Source organism: Grampus griseus (assembly GCF_964374135.1).
Source record: "Grampus griseus genome assembly, chromosome: 14".
Lineage (NCBI taxonomy): Eukaryota > Metazoa > Chordata > Mammalia > Artiodactyla > Delphinidae > Grampus > Grampus griseus.
In genome coordinates, this window is record NC_139008.1 from 60,876 (window position 1) to 79,960 (window position 19,085).

Here is a 19,085-nt window from a genome sequence, read left to right on the forward strand (position 1 = left end):
TTGTGGGCGGTTTCAGTTAAAGAATGTTGTTAGTGGAGCTGCCCTGACCGCTCTCGTACTTCTGAGGGCTCGTCTGGGGGCAGGGCTGTGCCGGGAGCGCAGTGCTGGGTGGCAGGGTCGGGCTCTGTTCAGCTTGGCTTCAGTAGAGCCGCTGTCCAGGGCAGCCATCCTGTGGTCTACACTCCAGCAGCTCATTCCAGGGCAGGGTGTGGCACCCAGGCTTGATGCCAGTGTCTGTGATGGCCGTACACGGAGCCTGGACAGGTCGCAGGCCGTGAATGCCCTGTGCCTCTGGACCAGGCCAGGCCTAACCCCACTTCTGGCCCCTGGGGCCTCACTCCCTTTGTTTGCGGGCAGCAGCTCCCCTCTGTCCTGCTCTGGGAGCCTTGGTCTGGAGGGACAGCCGCGTGTGTGGCTTTGCGGGCGGAGGGGCCTGTGTCTGCACGTCCGTCCGGGGGCTGCTGCCCGCCCTGCAGGGACACATGGCCGCCTGTGCCCACCACGCGCTCCTTGTTCGTGCCACGGCTGGTCTCCCTGAGGCTACCACGCTCGGCCGCGCTGTCCACGCCAGTGAGACCCGTTCCCTCACCTTCTCAGGTCTGTTAGGGTTTGACAGCCTCCACTCTGGCCGGCGAAGCCAGTGCCCCTGTAGCTGACACGTCATGTTTTAATTTTATCACCAGCCCTCCTTCAAGGAGGAGGAAATTGAGGCTCAGGGGGTTTAAACGTGAATCGGGCGTGGGAGGCCGGCCAGGGCTTGGTTCCAGTGTCTTGGACGTCAGGTCCCAGGCCTCTCAGGCACCGTCAGGCCGAGGCTCGGCCGTCCGGGGACCCTGGACCCGGGGTCTCTGCTGGGGGGGCGCCCATGCTGCCCACTCCTCCCAGAGGCATCGCATGTGAAGAGGCTCTAAGTACCTGCATTACTTTTGCAAAGAACAGGGGTGTGTGTGTGTGTGTGTGTGTGTGTGTGTGTGTGCGCGCGCCTGTGCGCATCTCCCGGAGAAACCATCCCTGAGCAGCTCTTTGAGGCCCAGGAGCTCCTTGTAGCCGAGGTGCACACACAGAGGCAGCTGCAGAAACCCCTTCTGGCCAGCCAGCCCTTCTCACCGCAGAAACGCGAGCCGCCCCCCACCCCCAGCCTGGCCCGCCGGGGGCAGCGCGGGCCTGAGAACAGGAAGTGCTGGAGGGCAGGGCCTCCCCTGGTGACTTGCACCTCAGCCTGCTGAGCCCTGCTCAGGCCCGCGCTGGGGCCCAGGGGCGCGAGCGGGCAGCCTCACTGAACCGCCTGCCCTCCAGGCCCCGCCAGGGCCTCCCGATGACCAGTGCGTCCAGCAGGGTGCGGCGCTCAGACGGGCGCCCTCTCGGCTGTCTTCCCAGTGCTTGCACTGCCTCTGGGTTAGTGACACGGGGGTCCAGACCCACCGCCTGGCCCTGAGCAGGCCCTGCCCCTCGCTGGGGCGCCTCCTCACTAGGACCGCATCCAGCTGTCGTGAGCACAGGCCCGGGGGAGCCCACTTGCTACAACCTCGTGGGGCGAGCTTCTCTGGGGCAACACAGGGCAGGAGTCGCAAGGGGCTTGACTCTGTGAGGTTATCTGTCCCTGGAACAGTTATGTGGGAGGCGACTGGAGGGGCTGGCTCTCCCCGACACCTCCTCCCTCCCCCCTCCCTCCAGGGCTGGCAGGCAGAGGGTCTACGGTGGCGTTCTCCGTGGTCCCCACGTGGCCACCGCGTCCGTGGACCTGGGGCTCGGTGCCTCGTTATCAAAGCATGAAACCATTGCACGCTATTTGCACTCATCACTTTTACGAGGAGAGGATTTAAAGAGGCTCCTGGCTGCCAGAGCGGGAGCCATGGCCACGTTGTTACTGCAGCACAGGTGCCGCTACGGCCTTGCATGCTGAGCGGCTATCCCAGATTAACGTGTAAAATGCAGTTTTGTTGTCCATGACCCTGTACTGCGTGTTGGTCTCCAGGACCGATTTATATATGAGTCAGACAGCGCCTCTCCTATATTTAATCTCTTGATGCTCCCGTCAGACATGCCATATGGATCCTGTACAGCGGGGGCTGGGCTGTGAGCCACAGAGCTGCCTCCTTTGCTGAGAGAGGCAGGTGCCACCTCCTGTGGGCCCTGAGCTCCCCTGGGCCTCGGCGTCCTTGCCGGTGACAGGGGCCACACTAGGAACACAGCAGGGCAGCCGGGCTGGCCGTTCCCTCTCTGAGCCACTGTGGGATTTAAGTACAGATGGGGTCGCCGGGTCGTTCTGGAGCTCTGCACCCCGCTGGCCTGGTCTCATCACCTCAGCTGGTTGCTGGCGCCCAGAGTCCCCTTCCTGCACTTAACCTTGGGGGAGGGCCCCACCTGCGCTCCATATCCGGGGCTGCCCAGTGCCCTGCAGTTTGTCCACAACCTCAGTTGACTCCCACTGAGCCCTGGGTGTGACCATCTATGTCTCCAATACGCACAGGGCCTAGTGGACTCAGGGGAGCTTCGGGCGCCAAACTCCTGCAGTTAACGTGTACAGCCCGGCAGGGATGCTGTGCGGGGCTCCCGCGGGCTCAGAGCAGCACCTGGTGTCCCCACGTGGCCCCTGCAGGAAGGAGCGGGACCTCTGAGGGCCATCCTGGCCTCTGCGGGTGGTGCAAACAGAAAACGTCCAGAGCTGCAGAGCCCAGTGCACCAGGCCCAGGGGGGCCTCCTCGGCCAGCACAGGCCCTGTGACGGGGGTGGGTGGACGGGTCCTGCGGTTGGCCTGTGAGGGTCTGAGCGTGCAGGGGGCTCTCCAGCAGCTATTCCAGGTCCAGTCCTTGGTCTTTGGTGCGTCTCCACGGCGCCCTCCCCGTGCCACTGGGAGTGATGAACAGACACCATGTCTCACGTGGTTGATCGCCTTACAGGCCCCCAGTTGTAGGACACTTAGGTTGTCTCCAATTTCATGGGTTATTTTTATAGTCAGAAAGCCGTGGACTTTATTAATTGAAAAACGAGTAACAACCCATTACAGGCTTTTGAGAGACTCTCCCAAGCTTGTCAGCAGCAGAGCAGAGCTGTTGGCCCAGTGGAGGCTCGGGGCAGAGCAGCCAGGACCCCAGCTGAGCCTGCACGGCCACCCTGGGCTCTCTGCCCGACAGCACATTGGGGAGTCAGCTGTCCACCTTCGAGATCCACCATCACTGAGAGTGAGTGTCTTGAGGAAACGAGAGGGCAGGAGAAGACTCTGGGGGACAGAGGGGCTCACCTGAGACGTGGGGGGTTGTTGCCTGAGGAGCATGGTGCCGGGCCTCGGGGAAGGGTCTCTGGAGAAGGGGCTTCTCCCGCTCCAATCTTTGCTTCGCTTCCAGGGTCCACTGCAAGCCTTCTCCCCGGGGTCCAAGCGTCCCCGTGTCCCCATGTGGAGGACATGGTTGCCCCGACCAGCTGAGCTCCTAGGCCCCCAGTAAGGGCTGGCCTGATGCTGCCCAGTCAGAGGCTCCCAAGGGTCCGAGGCAGCGCAGCACCACCGCCTCCCACGTGCCCTGGGCGCTGGCATGCTTGAGCGCCGGGAGGATTCATTGAGTTGGTCCCCACTGCAGCCCCGGGGGCTCGTCATCCTAGCCCGTTCAGACAGGACCCAGAGGCCCAGGGAGGGAATGGCTGCCCGCAGAGCTGCGAGGCCAGCGTCGTGGCCAAGGGGACCGCCCGCCCCAGGTTCCCGGGTGGCTCCCTGTGGCTGGCCTGGCCGTTATGCTGGGCCGCCACTGTGCGTGGGCTCGAGTGGCCAGGGCCCGGCCACTGAGGCTCCCCAAACACCCTGCTGTTTCACCAGCGGCCACAGCTCCCTGACTCGGGCGACCACGGCTGTTCCTGCAGCTGGGATTCCTTTGCTTGACGAAAGAAATGAAAAAGGAAACTACTGGAGGCAGGCAGGGAAGTGGGTAAAGGTAAGAAGTTAGTACAACCTGCAGAGGGCGCAGTTCTGGCCGCTGTCGAGCAGGTGGGGGGCTGTGCCATCTCCCGGTCCCCCCAGCCTCGTCAGGACGCCCGCCCCAGCTGACCATGACAAATGTTTCCTTGGAAGCTTCTGGAAAAGATTATCCCCTTTGCTCAAATCAATGCAAGCAAGTCATTTTTTCCGAAAACATCCTCCTGAGCGGCAGCGTGGAGATTCTCCCTGGTGTTAGGGTCTCTGGGGGCCGTCACTGGGCTATCGTGAAAGGGGCAGAAGGTGAGAAGAAGGAAAGAAACTCTGGTCTTCATTCCCACATGCCAGAGAAGAAACCGAGTCGGGCATCTCAAGAGCAGTTTGGTCAGCTGGTTGTTTTTTACACCGTAAAAGGAAATTTTGCAGACCTGACATCTCCTTAAAAAGCCTCGAAAATAAGCTGGAATCGACCCTACGCTCGGGATTGACTTTGTTTTTCCTTCAGCAGGAAAAACAACATCACAGCAGTAGCCTTGGTGCTAAATATTTAATACACGGTTTAGTAGATTTGAGCATCTTTTTTTACCTTGAATAAAAAGATGAGCAACGGAGGCTTAAGTACGGAAAGAAGAACTAGGGGCCTGTGTTCATGGTTGCCAGGGACAGAGCATTCATTTGCACTCTAATGTCATTCCTTAGTCACGTCCCCAAATTCCAGATGAGCAGACAGAAAAGTATTTAAAACACAATAGATCTTAAACTTTCAAGCAAATCTCTTCCCCCCCACCCCCCACCCCGCCCCGACCCTTTGCTTTGGAACGCAAGTCTGAGTCACTGCAATTATTTTTCAATGGAAACGACTTCAGACTTTCTTTGCAGTTACAGATCTTTGAATTGTTTTTTAATTGGTTTTCATGAAATTGACCATAAGAGGTTTGAGTCTCTTCTGAGTTAATTTTTCCACCCAACCATAAGTGAGCAACTTGTCCCCTGTGTCCTACTTTGAAGAGCTGTCACCATGTCTCTTGGAGACCCAAGGGGAGGGTGTCAGCGGGTGTGAAGGCCCCTCGTGATCACCTGATGGCGGCAAATCGCTGACTGGTCCTGATGCTCTGGCTGTGACTCACGGCGTGGCCGGTCGAGGCATGGGCAGGTCTGTGGGCGAGTAACAAGATGCTGGGGGAACCCGTCCCTGGGTGTGGTCATTATGAGGCCCATAGCCTTCAGGGAAATCCTCCCCCCAAAGAAAATAGGTTGGTAGGAGTGGACAACAGGTGGTGGAGGTTCTCAATAGGAAGAGCGTGTTTTACCAAACAGATCCCAACCCCCGCAGGGGCCAGGACAGACGTTGCCACCACTGGCAGGAGATACTGACGGAAAGGTCTCGCCGAGGTAACTGCCAGGGGGCGGACTCCTCTCCCTTCCAGAATGTCTACCAGCCGAAAACCTGATACTAAACAGCTTAGTACATCTCCTTAATGACAAGGTGCTCGCTTGCTGCTGTGTGAGTGATGGGAAGATTGTCCGAGAAAGAAAGGCTGATTTCTGCCTCCTCGCCTGCGCCGGGTGACCGGATCCACTGCGCGTTTTGGAGGAACGAGCAAGCGTCTGTCTCGTTGGGTGTTTTGCCCCTGAGGTTGGCCCGGGGACGGGAGCCAGAGCCTCGTCCCTGCGGTGGCCTCTGCCCCCCAGGACATCAGGCCACCTGGTTAGGACAAGGGTCTTTGCAGAAGTGATGGAGTCAGGATCTTGGGGCGAGGTGGTCACCTTGGACCCCTGGATGGGCCCGAAATGCAGTCACGTGTGTCCTTGGTTTGGACACAGAGAAACCAGAGGAGGGATATGGTGATGGAGGCAGAGCTGAGGCTGAGGAAGCTGGAAGAGGCTGGAGGGACCCGCCACCCCCGGAGCCCCTGGGGGGAGTGTGACCCGCCCACGCCCTGATTTTGGACCCCAGTCCTCAGAACCGTGAGGGGTGAACTCCTGTTGTGTGAAGCACGTCTGTGGGCATCTGTTACAGCAGCTGCAGGACGCCCATCCACGCGCCTCCTGGGCCCCCAGCTCCTGGAACTAGGAGGAGGCGGTGGGGATACAGACGCCGCCAGGATCTCCGGTCCACGTGCCTCGCCCGGCTTTGCCGCTTCCCAGCACGTGACCCGGCTACAGTGCCTCACCTGTGAGGTGGGTCTAGTCACACTGCCTGCCTCCCAGAGTCCTGACCTGCGTGCGTCAGTGTGAGTGGAGCGTTGACAGCAGAGCCAGGTGCTAGAAAGTTCTACAGGAGGGTTTGCTGTCATCAGTAGCTTACTGAATAATGGATAGAAGAGGGTCAGAGGAGGCTGGGTGCACGGGGACCCAGGGGAGGACCCCGGGAGCACCGCCGTCCGTCTGTGAGCATCTCCGGGGCCGAGCGGGTACCTGCAGACACCTGAAGGGGTGCCTTTCGCGATTCTCACGTGGCCTTGGAGACGCTCTCGTTCGTTCTGCCTCTCTTGCTGGGCCTGCACGACACACAAGAGGTGTATGTGTGGCCCACCTCACTCTGGGCCTCAGTTTCCCATCTGGGCTCAGGGATCTCGGGGGCCCTTAGCTCTGACAAGGACACGGAAAAGCCTTGTGACAGCTGTGTGTGCCCTGGGCAAATTGCACCGTTGCCCTTTTTCCAAAGTTTCACCCAACGGTTTGCCGTTCTCTCTCCTGGCTCCCGCATCCCCGTTCAACTGGCCTTGGCTCGCCGTGTGCAACTCGGCACGGGTTGGTGGGGCAGCCAGCAGCAGGGGCACGGCGGGGCTCTGCTCCCCCTGGCGGTGTCACCCCTGAGCCGTCTTACCTGCCCCACTTCACAGAGGCACCAAGGGCGCACCTGCTCCGTCAGCCTGGAGAGGGTGGCAGCCCGGGCAGGCCTGTGTGAGCAGACCCTTCCCCACCAGTTGTCCTCCCCAGGTGTCCAGTGAAGAGAATATGGTCCAGCCCACTCCCCACCCCAGTCCCCCCATCTCAATCCGGGGGTCCCCTTGGACTAACGCAGGGCATTGGACCTCAGCGCTGGGCCCTGTATCGGGACCTCTCTGTTGGTGAGCTGAAACCTCTCACTGGCTGTGTCCTTGTCTGTAGGACGGGGACACTTCACAGGGGTCGTGAGGACGCAGAGAGTGAACGCGCGGAAAGCACTTAGCAGGGCACTCAGCTCAGAGTAAGAGCTGGATAAATGTTGGCTTTTATCCCTTCGTGGGTTTGGTCATAAGCTGCCAACTTACTCTGCTTTCAATCAGAGCAAAAGTTTTCTGTTTTCCCACAAGTGAAAGAATGCTGAGATGTTGGCAGTAGCAGTGAGGTCAGCAGGGAGGCTGTTGGTCTGTGGGAGGGACAAGGGGTCTGACAGCTGTTAAGAGGGGTGCAGTGGTGCAGACCTGCTGGGAGCTGGGCCAAGCGTCTGGCAGGAACTGGACGCACTGGTGGGCCCTTCCTCCCACCAGGAACCAGGACCTTTCTTGGGGACATGGGGACGGTTCTTGCAGCCGAACCTCTGGGGCTGCAGCCCCTTGTCCCCTGTGAGCCTAGGCACCTGACCTGGCGGCTGGCAGCCAGCGTCTTCCGGCCTCGCTGTGCCCAGAGGCGGTTCTGATCCCAGAGGAAACGCAGGCTTTCGAGACCCACACCCGGAGCCATGTCTGACTTTGGGGCCTAAAGAAAGAGCCTAGGACTGGGTCAGACACCCGGGTCCTGACCCAGGGCCAGCCATTTCCAGCCATGTGGCTCTGCAGACGTCACTCGCCCTTTCCCAACCTCAGACGTCTGTGTCATCAAAACAGGGGCAAAGATCAGAGCCTTGAGGGGCGCCCCAAGCACAAATCGTGCAGCCCAGGGAGGGCCCACGATGCGCGTCGGATTCTGCCCCCTCAGCTTATGTGAAAACAGAGGTGCTTCTCTCAAAACGTCTGCGTCACTTCTTAAAAGTGTAATGCATTTCAGCGTGACCAGATCTGGAGGAAACAGACGGAATTTCACAACCTCTCCAAGGTTGCTAAATCACTGTGTCCTTTGTGCTGCTTTCGTGTTGCCAAAGATTCCATACGCCTTCCCTGCTCCTGTGGTAAAAAATTACCACAAATTTAGTGGCTTAAAGCAACACAAGCTTGGTCTCTTACGGTCCTGGAGGTCCGAAATGTAAAATGGATCTGGGGGCTGCGGGCTTCTGGAGGCTCTGGAGTTGGCTTTCTGCCGAGGAATGCAGGCGCCTCTAGAAGCTAGAGAAGGAAACAGATTCCCCCCCGCCCCAAGCCTCCATCTTCAGGGCCGCCAGTGTAGCCTCTTCTGGCTTCAGATCTCCCTGTGCTTCCCTCTAATAAGGACCCTTTTGATGACATAGGGTCCATGCAGATAATCCAGGACCATCTCCTCATCTCAAGATCCTTAACTAAATCACACCTGCAAAGTTCCTCTTGCCATTTAAGGCAGCCTATTCACAGGTTCTGGGGATTCAGAGCACAGACTTCCTGGGAGAGGCCAACATAGCAGTCCTTCTCACTTTAGTGTGAATAACCACCATCACGTAGTATTGTGCTTCCTTCCGAGCTAAGGGAAGTCCCTCTAAAGGAAGGGGGTTTGGGTGTGGTCAGCTCTGGAGAGGAAGGGGAGAGGGACATGCAGGAGGCCCCAAGAACTGGTCCCAAGCAGCCTCTCACTAGGGTTTAGCGGGTCTGGGCTTTGAGGGTATCAGGGACCGCCCTCCAGGGCCTGCTTTCTGGTGGCCTTGGGGCTCCATCTGACTGTCTGAGCCAGGTGGAGTGTGAAGTTCCAGGGCCTTCCTGACAGGAGGAGCGGACCCGAACCTTCCTCGGACCCTGGCCCTTCCCACTTCCACCAGTTTCTACCTTTCTTCCCTTTTCAACCCCAGTCGCCGTTGCCAAGGCCATCTTTCACTTCAACAGACACTAGATCCGTGGTTTGCCTCGTTCCTCAGCTGCTGTTTGACCAGGAAGTCATCAGCCTTAACACCTTTTCATTTCCCTGCCTTGCAGTCCCGAGGCCAGGGTGGGGGAGGGCCGTGACTCCTGGGCTGCAGGTGCCCTTCCAGGAAATGCTGGTCCCTGGCCCCTGGGCTCTCCGCCCCTCGTCAGGGCAAGCCCTGGGTGCTCAGCCAGCTCCAGAGGGTCCGATAGCGTCTCCTTTTCACACCTCCATGCCCCCCTCCCAGGAAGAAGCCTGGGGCGGGCCGCACCCCACACCTGCCCTCCTGCACCTGAGCACACCTTCCGCCGGGACACCTGGAGGAAGGAGAGGCTGCCAGGTGACCCGGCTCAGCCAAGTCCAGTCTCCTGCCTGGTGCTTTGCGTTCAGTAGTTTTCCAAAGTACCTGCTGTTTCCCAGTGCAGCCCAGGAAGTGGCAGGAAGGTGGCCGGCCCCCCATGGAGGGGGCCATGGTCCACCTGCTCCCTACTCAGTGCAAGGAAAGAATCCCAGTCTCTACAGTGGGGCCGGAGCCGCTGGCCCCTGGCATCCCACAGACGCTCCCAGGTTACCCCTTGCTCAGCACCTGCGCCCTGGGATGGGCCAGCATCCTCCCCACAGCAGATAAATGGAAACTCCAAGACTCCCTGAGTTCTCCCAGCTGTGAACTGGCTGGCAAGGACGCCAGGAGGTGAGCAGAGCTGCCTTCCTGTGAATGGCCCGGGGACAGAGGTCACCGGAAAACCCCAAGGCGGGAGATGGGAAGGTACCAGGAACTGTTCCGGAGCCTGGTCACAGTGCCTTCAGGAAGCGGCTGGGCTTTTCCCAGAGCAGCAGGGCTCAGAGCCACCTGCATTCCACGTGTGTGACCTGCTCAGAGGGGTGGGTCAGGGTGAGGGAGAGGGAACAAAGGCTGAAGCACTGGTGATGGTGATGATGGCCTGGCCGAGAAAGTGGAAGAAGGAAGGTCCACTGGGGGGGCAGACAGAGAGCCCTGTTGGGTCAGGGGAGCCATGAGCTGAGTGGAGAGGCAGAGCCTGGGAGACAGAGGGCAGAGGAGGACCCAGGCGTGAGGGTATACGGGCAGAGGGACAGTCGGAGGGAGCAGAGAGGCCTCAGAAAGGCCGTCCTCTAGATCTGCACTGTCCAGGACAGTAGCCACCAGCCACATGTGCCTGTTTATGTGTAAGTTAATTAAAATAAAATGTGAAAGTCGGGTCCTGTGTCCAACATCTGGGTGTGCCTGTGAGGTGTAGAGCATGTCCATCACCGAGGAGAGTCCTGCTGGGCTGGGGAGGGCAGTGCAGGCCACGCTGAGAAGCAGAGTCGGTGACCCGGAGCCCCTGGGTGGGGCGAGAATGGCCGATCCTCCGGCAGCACAGGCGAGAGCTGTGCTGCCAGCCCCGGGCATGGCCCCGGGGACTCTGAGGGCCCACAGCTTCATACACTTTTGTAGGGCTCTCTTTGAGGGACTCTGCCCCAGGAGCTGGTGGTGAGTTCTGATGTATTTTACAACGAAAATAATTCTTAATTCCACGACAGACTGAAAAAATAAAAGGCCGGGGATGTATCGGGTGGGGTTTGCAGGCTGTGCAATTGGGAGACGCTGCCTTGCGGGGAGGGCTGTTCTGGGGTCTGCAGGGAAGAAATCTGACTTAAATCTGCACCAGCTCTTTTCCAGTTTAAACGTCAAAGTCCGTAGAACCAGTGTTGTGTAGACAGTGCTAGGCTCAGCCAGGGATTCTCAGTTAAGTCAGCCACCACCTTCAGTCTCAGAAATGCCCAGTCCTCCAGCCGCTGCAGACCAGGGCATGGGTGGCTTCCAGTGAGGGAGGCGCACATATTTAATTCGACCCACAGTGTTTTTTAAAAAAGGAAATTTACTTGCCAGCATTTAAAAGTCAGGAGGTCCCACCAGGAAGCCTGAACTTGGTTTCCTTATGTCTCAGGAGCCCTGGCCAGCGTGGCCTTCCCTTCTCCCAGGTGCCGAGCAGTCCCCGCCCTGGTGCCAGCCCCCTGCAGGGTCTGTGACTGGGAAATGCACGCCAGCCACCTCCAGCTCCGCCGGGTGACTAGGTGGCCTGTGCCTTGGTCACCAGCAGCCGTCTGCAGGGTTTCCCTAAGTGGCTCACAAAGGGACTGGTGCAAGGCCAGGGTGGTCCCCAGTCAGAGTCCTGCCCAGGCCAGAGTTACACCAGCTGGAATCGTGAGCACTGGTCTGTTCCCAGAGTCACAGGCTGGTTCTGGAAAGGCTGATTCAGGTGACATTTGGGGAAGCACGGGGAAAGGGGCGAGTCCCGTCAGGAGCTCTGAGAGCACGGGGGCGAGGGAACCTCCAGTGGATGTGCAGCCCACTGGACTGAGGCCTGGGTCTGGTCCTCCCTGCGTGGCCTCAGTTTCCCGAGGGTGGCTCTCCAGTACTCGATACCTGTGCGTGTGCCTGTGTGCTTAGCAGTGATGTCGGCTGGCGGTTGGGTCCAGATGCTCGGGGTCAGGCGGTCTCTGGCCAACTCGAGCTGCATTTTGGGGAGTGAGGCCTCAGGGCAGCCAGGCTGGGAGGGTTACCTGGGGAAATGTGGTGAGTCTCCTGTCGCTGGCGCATGCACGCCTGTGCTGGACGGCCTCCGCCTGGGCGGGCGGTGGGGGCCAGACCGTGGGAGGCCCTTGACTCTCACCCGACCCGTTTCCCGGCTCAGAGAAGATCGCTGGCGTTTGGTAAATTCTTGCTAGGCTGAAGGTTGGGTTTCCTCCCTGGGTGCCGCCAGGTGGCCTCCTGGGGAAATTGTCCCCAGCGGTGGAGGCAGGGCACGGAACGGACCTGGATCTCATGCTCCCACATGACTTTGGACAGTGGGCAAACGCCCCAAAATGTGAGGTCAAAGCCCGGCCCTCGCCGTGTTTGCCCCCAGCCGCCTGCTAAGCACTGATGTCTGCGGGGTGACGCCCACCCTTCAGCAGGGTCCTGCACGTGGCCTCCTGCACACCCCCGGGGAGCGCTCTGTGCAGGCAGCGGCCGGGCAGCGACAGCAGGCTGGGGTCCGTTTGCACAACCTGACCCGGGCCCCGGCTCACACCCGGGGAAGTCGCTTGCTCAGGACGGGTCCTCTGCTGCCTGGCCATCCTCACCAGCAGCCTCTCATGAGAATCTGCATATGGTGGGCGGTGGTGGGGGGTGTTGCCCATCATTTAATAACCAGCCCCTGTGGTCATTAGAGCCTGATGGGCAGAGTCTGCCGATTTCCGCAGTGACACTTCAGGCTGCAGGCTCCGAGCACGAGGTCGCAGAGGTGGGCTGGGAACAGGTGTCTCAGCACGGGTTTCCACCTGCAGACAAGAGGAGCAGCCTCAGCTCAGGAAATAGCTGGGACATCGTGAGATCTAAGTGGTTGTTTTATTTATTTTTTTTTTTGCGGTAAGCGGGCCTCTCACTGCTGCGGCCTCTCCCGTTGCGGAGCACAGGCTCCGGACGCGCAGGCTCAGCGGCCATGGCTCATGGGCCCAGCCGCTCCGCGGCATGTGGGATCTTCCCGGACCGGGGCACGAACCCGCGTCCCCTGCATCGGCAGGCAGACTCTCAACCACTGCGCCACCAGGGAAGCCCTAAGTGGTTATTCTTAAATGCAACTTATTTAGCTGTAGGTTTATATAATTTTATTTATTTTTTATTTTTTTTTGGCTGTGCCACACACCTTGTGGGATCTTACTTCCCCAACCAGAGATTGAACCCGCACCCTCGGCAGTGAAAGCTTGGAGTCCTGACCATTGGACCACCGGGGAATTCCCTATATAATTTAATTTTTAACAATGACTACATTTAACGACTTGTTCCCAGAATCCTTGGGAATTCGACAGTCAGCTCCCCGGAGTTGGTACGAGCCACACGCCCCCTTCCACTGGGACGACTTCTCTTTGATAAACTTCTGTTTTGTTCCATTTTCTCCAGGCAAATGAGGGAGCAGGAGACACCCCCTGACTTCTTCTATTTCTCCGATTACGAGAGGCACAATGCAGAGATCGCTGCCTTCCACCTGGACAGGTGAGCCCTCCCGCCGGCACCCTCGTGGCATTGTCACCCCATGGCCATGCCCTGCTGTGTGCCTGGCCGACAGGAGTTGCCCAGGTGACCCAGGGTAGAGAGCCGGCCGTCGGGAATAAAGGGGAGAAAAGAGGACACTCACAGGGCATCAGCCTCTCTGGCAAGACCAAAGGTCATGAGTCTCGCAAAACTGGGCCCCTTCCCTCCGTGATCACCTGTTTCAGGGCAGCTCTGCCAGCAGAATGCAAATTCTTTGTGGCCTCACAGGCCCCTTGCTGCTGGGGAGGAGGGTGGGCAGCCGACGTGAGGGGTCTGGGCCTAACGGAGGAGAGTGAGGTGTCCACTCAGCTCCGGTGGGAGCGGCTGGAGGGTACGGAGGTGAGGACTCCTTTCCCTGTCCTTCTGCCAGGATCCTGGACTTCCGCCGGGTCCCTCCCGTGGCTGGTAGGATGGTCAACATGACCAAGGAGATCCGGGACGTCACGCGGGACAAGAAGCTGTGGAGAACCTTCTTCATTTCCCCAGGTAACCTCATTCCCCAGGTAACCTGCCCCTGCACCGCGTGCCACACACCCTACGTCTAAAAGTCTTGATCGTTCCTGACTCCGCCCCCCGGGCTGGCATAGATATTGTTTCTACCAAAGGCAAAAGGAAATTCGTCACCTCTTCGGGGTTCTCCTCCAGGTGGTCCGGCCAGAGGGGAACTCCGTCCTTTGGACTCCCCCAGATTTAAAACACCCCAGCAAGACCCTCCCATAGTGGCAGGGGCCGTGCTGCGCCCCCCTCCTCCACCAAGTGCCGGCGGGGAGCAGCGACTTCACCTGGTCCCCTGGAGGGTTGACCCTGGTTCCCCTTGCACTCGGGTACCCTGCACGCTCCATGTACCAGGAGGTGCTGACACTTATGAAAACCTTCAAGACTGCATATTATAAACCTTAAGTGCACACATAAACGTAAGTCACGCTCTGCTGAGTTACCTGCCCCAGCCTGTTTCAGACTTGGGCCTCCACGATCCGCCCATCCCTTTCCCAAGCACTTCCTTTGCGCCAGGCCCTGCGCTGAGCTGTTCCAGGCGCCCACGCTCACTAGGCTTGAGCCATGGAGAACTCTCTTGTATTTCATCTTGGAACATTTTGAGTTGTCCCAATGATGCTGGCAAAGCAGAGTGGGGTGACCCAGCTGGGACACCGAGATCCACAGAGAGTGGACCTCGCCCCCCACTCCCCTGCAGGAATGCCTCCGCCATGCCTGGCACCCACCCCAGTTAGTTCATGCCGACAGAAGCCACATAAGCCCTGGATTGTCTGTGTCTGAAGACCTGCTGGCGAATAAAAGCCCAGCCTAGAAACTCCTCTCTTGTAGACTGACGTTCGGATTGACATACTCGGCACGCTTCTCAGCTGCATTCACAAATTCATCAGAACTGAGGCCACACGTCCTTAATTTCATGAAGCTCCATGTTTGTCATCCGTTGCTCACCGAGAGCCTCGTCTGGCTCCTCCTCTCAGAGCCCGTAAAGAGAGGAAAGTAGGGCAGAAACCCACCCGCCCGCCCGAGGCAGGAGGCTTCTCATTCCCTTTTGTGTCAGTGTCTCACCCATGTGACCAGAAACCAAAGGGCAAAGTGAGAGCCTGTGCGTCGGGAGGGGTCTTTGAGGGCTTTCCGGGGTCGCCTTGCCTGTGCCCGAGCCGCCTGGATGGGTGGGACAGGCCCGTCCGGGGGCGTGTGCCCCTGCCTCTGTCATGGCACAGGTGGGAAGGTTCAGGTGACGCAGCCACAGCGGCAGGCGCCCCAGCCTCGCCGAGCACCTGCGTGGGATTCCTCGCTCAGGCCCTGGGGTGGCCCATCGTTTCCACATCCCCATTTTTAAATGGTTTAACTGACGTTTGGAGTCTGAACTATCCCCACGGTCAAGATGGTGACCGTGTCCGTCCCCCAGAGTCCCCTCCCACCCCTGCGTCCCCCCAGACGGCCTGGGGCCACCTTCCATCTGTGCATTGGGTTGCTTCTGACAGTGGAGGCTGGGCGGCCTTGGGCCTGTTCTTTGTCTTTCCCTCGACGTGGTTATTTTGAGAGTCACCCACACTGTTGCCTGTCCCCGCATTTTCTCTTTCATTTCTGAGCTCTGCCCCGACAGTTGAGGGCCCCGAGCGGAAGGGATGATGTAACCTGCCACAAGGAAAGGGAGGGATTGAAGTTTGAAATCTTGAGAAAGGGACACAAATCAAGGGGTTTCTGCGCTGGATTCCACTTCCTCTGGGGCAGAGGGGCCTCCGAGTTGATGCCCGCTCCGTGTTCTCCTGGGGAAAGGCAGCCTTAGCCTGGGCTTTGAGTGGGGAGTCCTTTCTACAACCAGAAGATGGAGTCAGCTGTTAGCCTAAGCAGATGAGCTGAGATGCTGGCGTCCCACCCTGTCCTCCACACGAATCATGACTGTCGGTCTCCCTGGTTGTCCCCGAGTACACAGCCTCATGCCGACACCCGTCCTCACCCTGAGCAGAGCCGTCACTCTGACTGGTCGGTTCCGACAGCTGGACCCACTCGGGTTCCCAGCTCCCAGCTGCTCTCCCAGGCCCCGCGGGTTTCTCCGAGAATCCTGCTTGGCGCCCGAGCTCCCCACCTGGGTCGCACTCCTGAACGCTGTCCTCGGAGCAGCTGGCCGCAGGCTCAGCTTGGTCTGCCGCTCCTGACACCCACCTCTCTGACCAGACTGTCTGTGTCCCCACCGCCCTGCTCTGCCAGCCAGACCTCTTCCTGAAAGCCCTGGGGGAGGTTTGCTTTTCTCTTAAGCAGCCAGCTTTCACCTCGTCTTGGAAAATGAAATCTGTCGGGATTCATTTGGACCACTCTGGCTCTGCTTGCACTTCTGCACCCATCGGAGGCCAAACTCACCATAGATGCCGAGCTTCCCTGTAGACTTTAATCCACGCCAGCTCCCTTCCGCCTCCAGGGGCCTGAGTGGGGGCAGGGAGCCCGCGGGGTGAGAGGTGGAGGCGGCCCTCCTGCCGGCAGGCCCGGGGCAGCAGTGTGCGGCCGGAGGTGCAGGGCTACGTCGGACTGTGGGACAGCCGAGTGCCTGCCACCGTGGGGCTGCGCGGAGGCCAGCGGCTGGAGCCCACGTCTTCTACGGAACACGTTCCTCGTGCTTTCCTGGCAGATTCCTATGGACGTGCCTCATATCCTGAGATCAGCCCGCGTCCTCCTGCGCAAATTCTGTGGGCTTCTACAGGGACCCCGTGTGAACCCCCCAGGAGCCTCTCCTGCCCCCTCCCAGCCACTCAGCCCCACTTTTAAATCGGCTCTTTTCCTGCCATGCCGGCTGCGGTCTGGCTGGGTGGTCACTGGGCCTCTGTCCACACACTGTGGTCAGTGCCCACTCAGAGTCCCACTGAGGGCCAGAGGGGTTCCCAGAACTGCACCCGGGCATCCTCAGCGCCCCCCCCCCCAGAAGCCCTGCCCCACGTGACATCTTGGCAGCCTCCAGCCGGCAAACCCCTGAAACATTCAGAGAACGGCGCACCTGGACCGTCCGGGACCCTCAGGCTGGCGGGTGTTGGTCCTCTGATCGACACTGATCCTCGCAGAGACGAGGCTCCCTGCACAGGCAGTGCATCTCATCCAAGTCCTCTGGGGCTGGAGCAGGCAGGCCCTCCTGGCTATCTGGCCCCGGCCACCCCCAGCTGTCTGTCTGGAGTGTCATTATAAGATGAGCCAGGACTGCCTCCTCCAGCGCCCTCCTCTCCACACACAGGGCACTGCCATGACCGGCCCCTCACTCCTCCCTCGGGTCACAAGTTTAACACTCAGCCTCAAAACTGCTGCAGCCCCCGTTCAGGGGAGACCGAGGCACAGAGAGGTGAAGGGCCTCCCCCGAGGCTGCACAGCTGAGAAGCTACAGGCTACGGGCTATCGGAGCCCCACCCTGGACGTCCCTTTAGAGACTGGATTTGGGTCTCTGATGAAGAAGAGGCCGTGGGCCCAAGGGACTGCCTGTCTTTTCACATGAGTCCATCTAAAGCCAGTCTAGGCTGTTAGAGGGACCGATTCCAGGGCTCAGAAAAGTATTTTCCTCCTGACAATGGGCTGAGATTGAACTGTGTCTCCACAGACGAGATCTCAGGCTGATCTTTCTTTGATCGCCTGACAGTCATGACTCAGCAGCAGCTGCGAGATCCTGAGGGGGGGGAAGCAGGGGGTGTGAGGGAGCTGTCTCCCATCCCCGTGTCCCGACCTGCCTGGGACTCTGCGTGTTCAGAGGAGCCGCCGAGCCTGCGCTTCCATTCCAGGGGGTGTGACTGCTGTCTGTAGCCAGAGAAGGTCACAAGTGTCACTCGGGCAGGCTGTGCAGCAGAAGGGGGGACCCCTGGCCCTGGAGGGAAGGGGGCCTGCAGTGGTGCCTGGGGCCCTGGCCCTGTATTTCTGCACACCCCAGGCTCGGGGTTTGTTTCCCCAGCAAAGGAAGGAAGTGGTTGACCCTGCGGACATGGTTCGGTTGGTAACTGCACGGACAGACCCACCGCGCCCAGCACTGAGCAGTGGCTGCAGCCTGCTCCCCGCCCAGTGCTTCTCAAATCACTCTTCTCTGTGGGGGTATAATCCACACGTCGTCAAGCCAACATTTGAAGTGTGCCGCTCAGTGGTTTTTAGTACATTCTCAGTGCTGTGCAAGTCACTACTATCTGATTCCAGGGCATTTGCTCACCCCGCAGAAACCCCGTCCCTATTCAAAGTCACCCCCGCTCTGCCCGACAGCGGCCATTGTCTCCCCGTGGGTTTGCCTGTTCCCGGCGTTTCACGTGAGCGGTGTCTGGCTTCATCCACTGGGCGTAATGCTCACGGTTCATCCACGTGGTAGCAGGTGTTACACTTCATTCCTTCTGTGGTTTAATACTGTTCCACTTCATGGATGAACCGCACTGTGTTTATCCGCCCATCCCTTGACGAGCACGTGGGTTGGTTCCGCTCTGACTGCCGGAGTGGCCTGCTGTGAACGTCTGTGTGCAAGTGTGTGTGTGGATGTGTCTTCATTCCTCTCGGGCGTGTGCCTGGGAGTGGGATGGCCGGGTCATGCGGTAGTTCTGGGTCCAACTTTCTGACTGTTTTTCGCAGCAGCTGCACCATTTGACATTCCCACCAGCACTGTGTTAGGGACCCGACTTCTCCACACCCTCAACACACTAGTTATTATCTGTTCTTTTGATCAAAACTATCCTCCCGGTTGAGAAACTGTGGACTTGGTTTGCATTTCCCTGGTGACTAACGCTGTCGAGCATCTTTCCGTGTCCTTGTTGGCCATTTCTATATTTTCTTTGGAGAAATACCCTTCGAACTCCTTTGCCCATTTATTGATGGGGCTGTTCATCTTCTCATTACTGAGACGTAAGAACTCTTCTGTGTGCAAATACTGGATGCTTACTAGCTTACGGTTTGCAGGCCTCTCCCCGCCGGCTGAGTCTCACTTTTTTTTCTTGGTATGAGGGCCTTTTTCAAGCCACTGGACAGAATCCCCACAGACTCCAGACTTAGTTTCGAGGGTAACGAGGAAGAGCTCGGGTTCAGGTCCGAGCCCCAGGGTCTGTGATGCGGGGTTGGAGCAGGCGGCTGAGGTCAGGCGTGAGAGTGTGGGTGAGCCCTGCCCAGGGGAGCGACGAGTCGGATGTGGCGCAGACACGCTGGCCCAGGGTGGGGTGGATGTCCGGGAGGGGCCGGCATGGGGACGCTGCCCGAGTGGCCCCACTGCCTGCGTGTCCCCCACCCACAGCCAACAACATCTGCTTCTACGGGGAGTGCTCTTACTACTGCTCCACGGAGCACGCCCTGTGCGGGCGGCCAGACCAGATCGAGGGCTCGCTGGCCGCCTTTCTGCCTGACCTGGCCCTGGCCAAGAGGAAGACCTGGCGGAACCCCTGGCGACGCTCATACCACAAGCGCAAGAAGGCAGAGTGAGTTGGGCGCACGTTGGGCGGGGACTCCAGGATCCTGACTCCCCGGGGTCTCCAGAGGGCTGGCTTCTGCCCGACCTGCAGCAGGGAACAAGCTTGGTGTGAGGAATGGCAGGGCCAAGTGTGTGGGAGCAGATGATCAGAAAGGGCCCCTCACTTGGGAACTGGGTGCTCACTGGCCTCTGGGATCTGTCCGTGTTAAGATGAGGCTTCAGACCTCTGCTCTTCTTGCAAGAGAGACACAGTCCCTACA

At 59.3% G+C, this 19,085-nt stretch overlaps 1 protein-coding gene across 1 annotated transcript in view; it reads left to right on the top strand.

Annotated features, from left to right (window-relative positions):
- Positions 1–19,085, top strand: part of FAM20C (FAM20C golgi associated secretory pathway kinase) — a 36,049-nt gene that overhangs the window by 14,220 nt on the left and 2,744 nt on the right. The window contains exons 4-6 of the mRNA XM_082671098.1: positions 12,798–12,890; positions 13,300–13,415; positions 18,652–18,832. Coding sequence (XP_082527224.1) covers positions 12,798–12,890; positions 13,300–13,415; positions 18,652–18,832 — 390 coding nt within the window. The remainder of the gene's footprint in view (positions 1–12,797; positions 12,891–13,299; positions 13,416–18,651; positions 18,833–19,085) is intronic.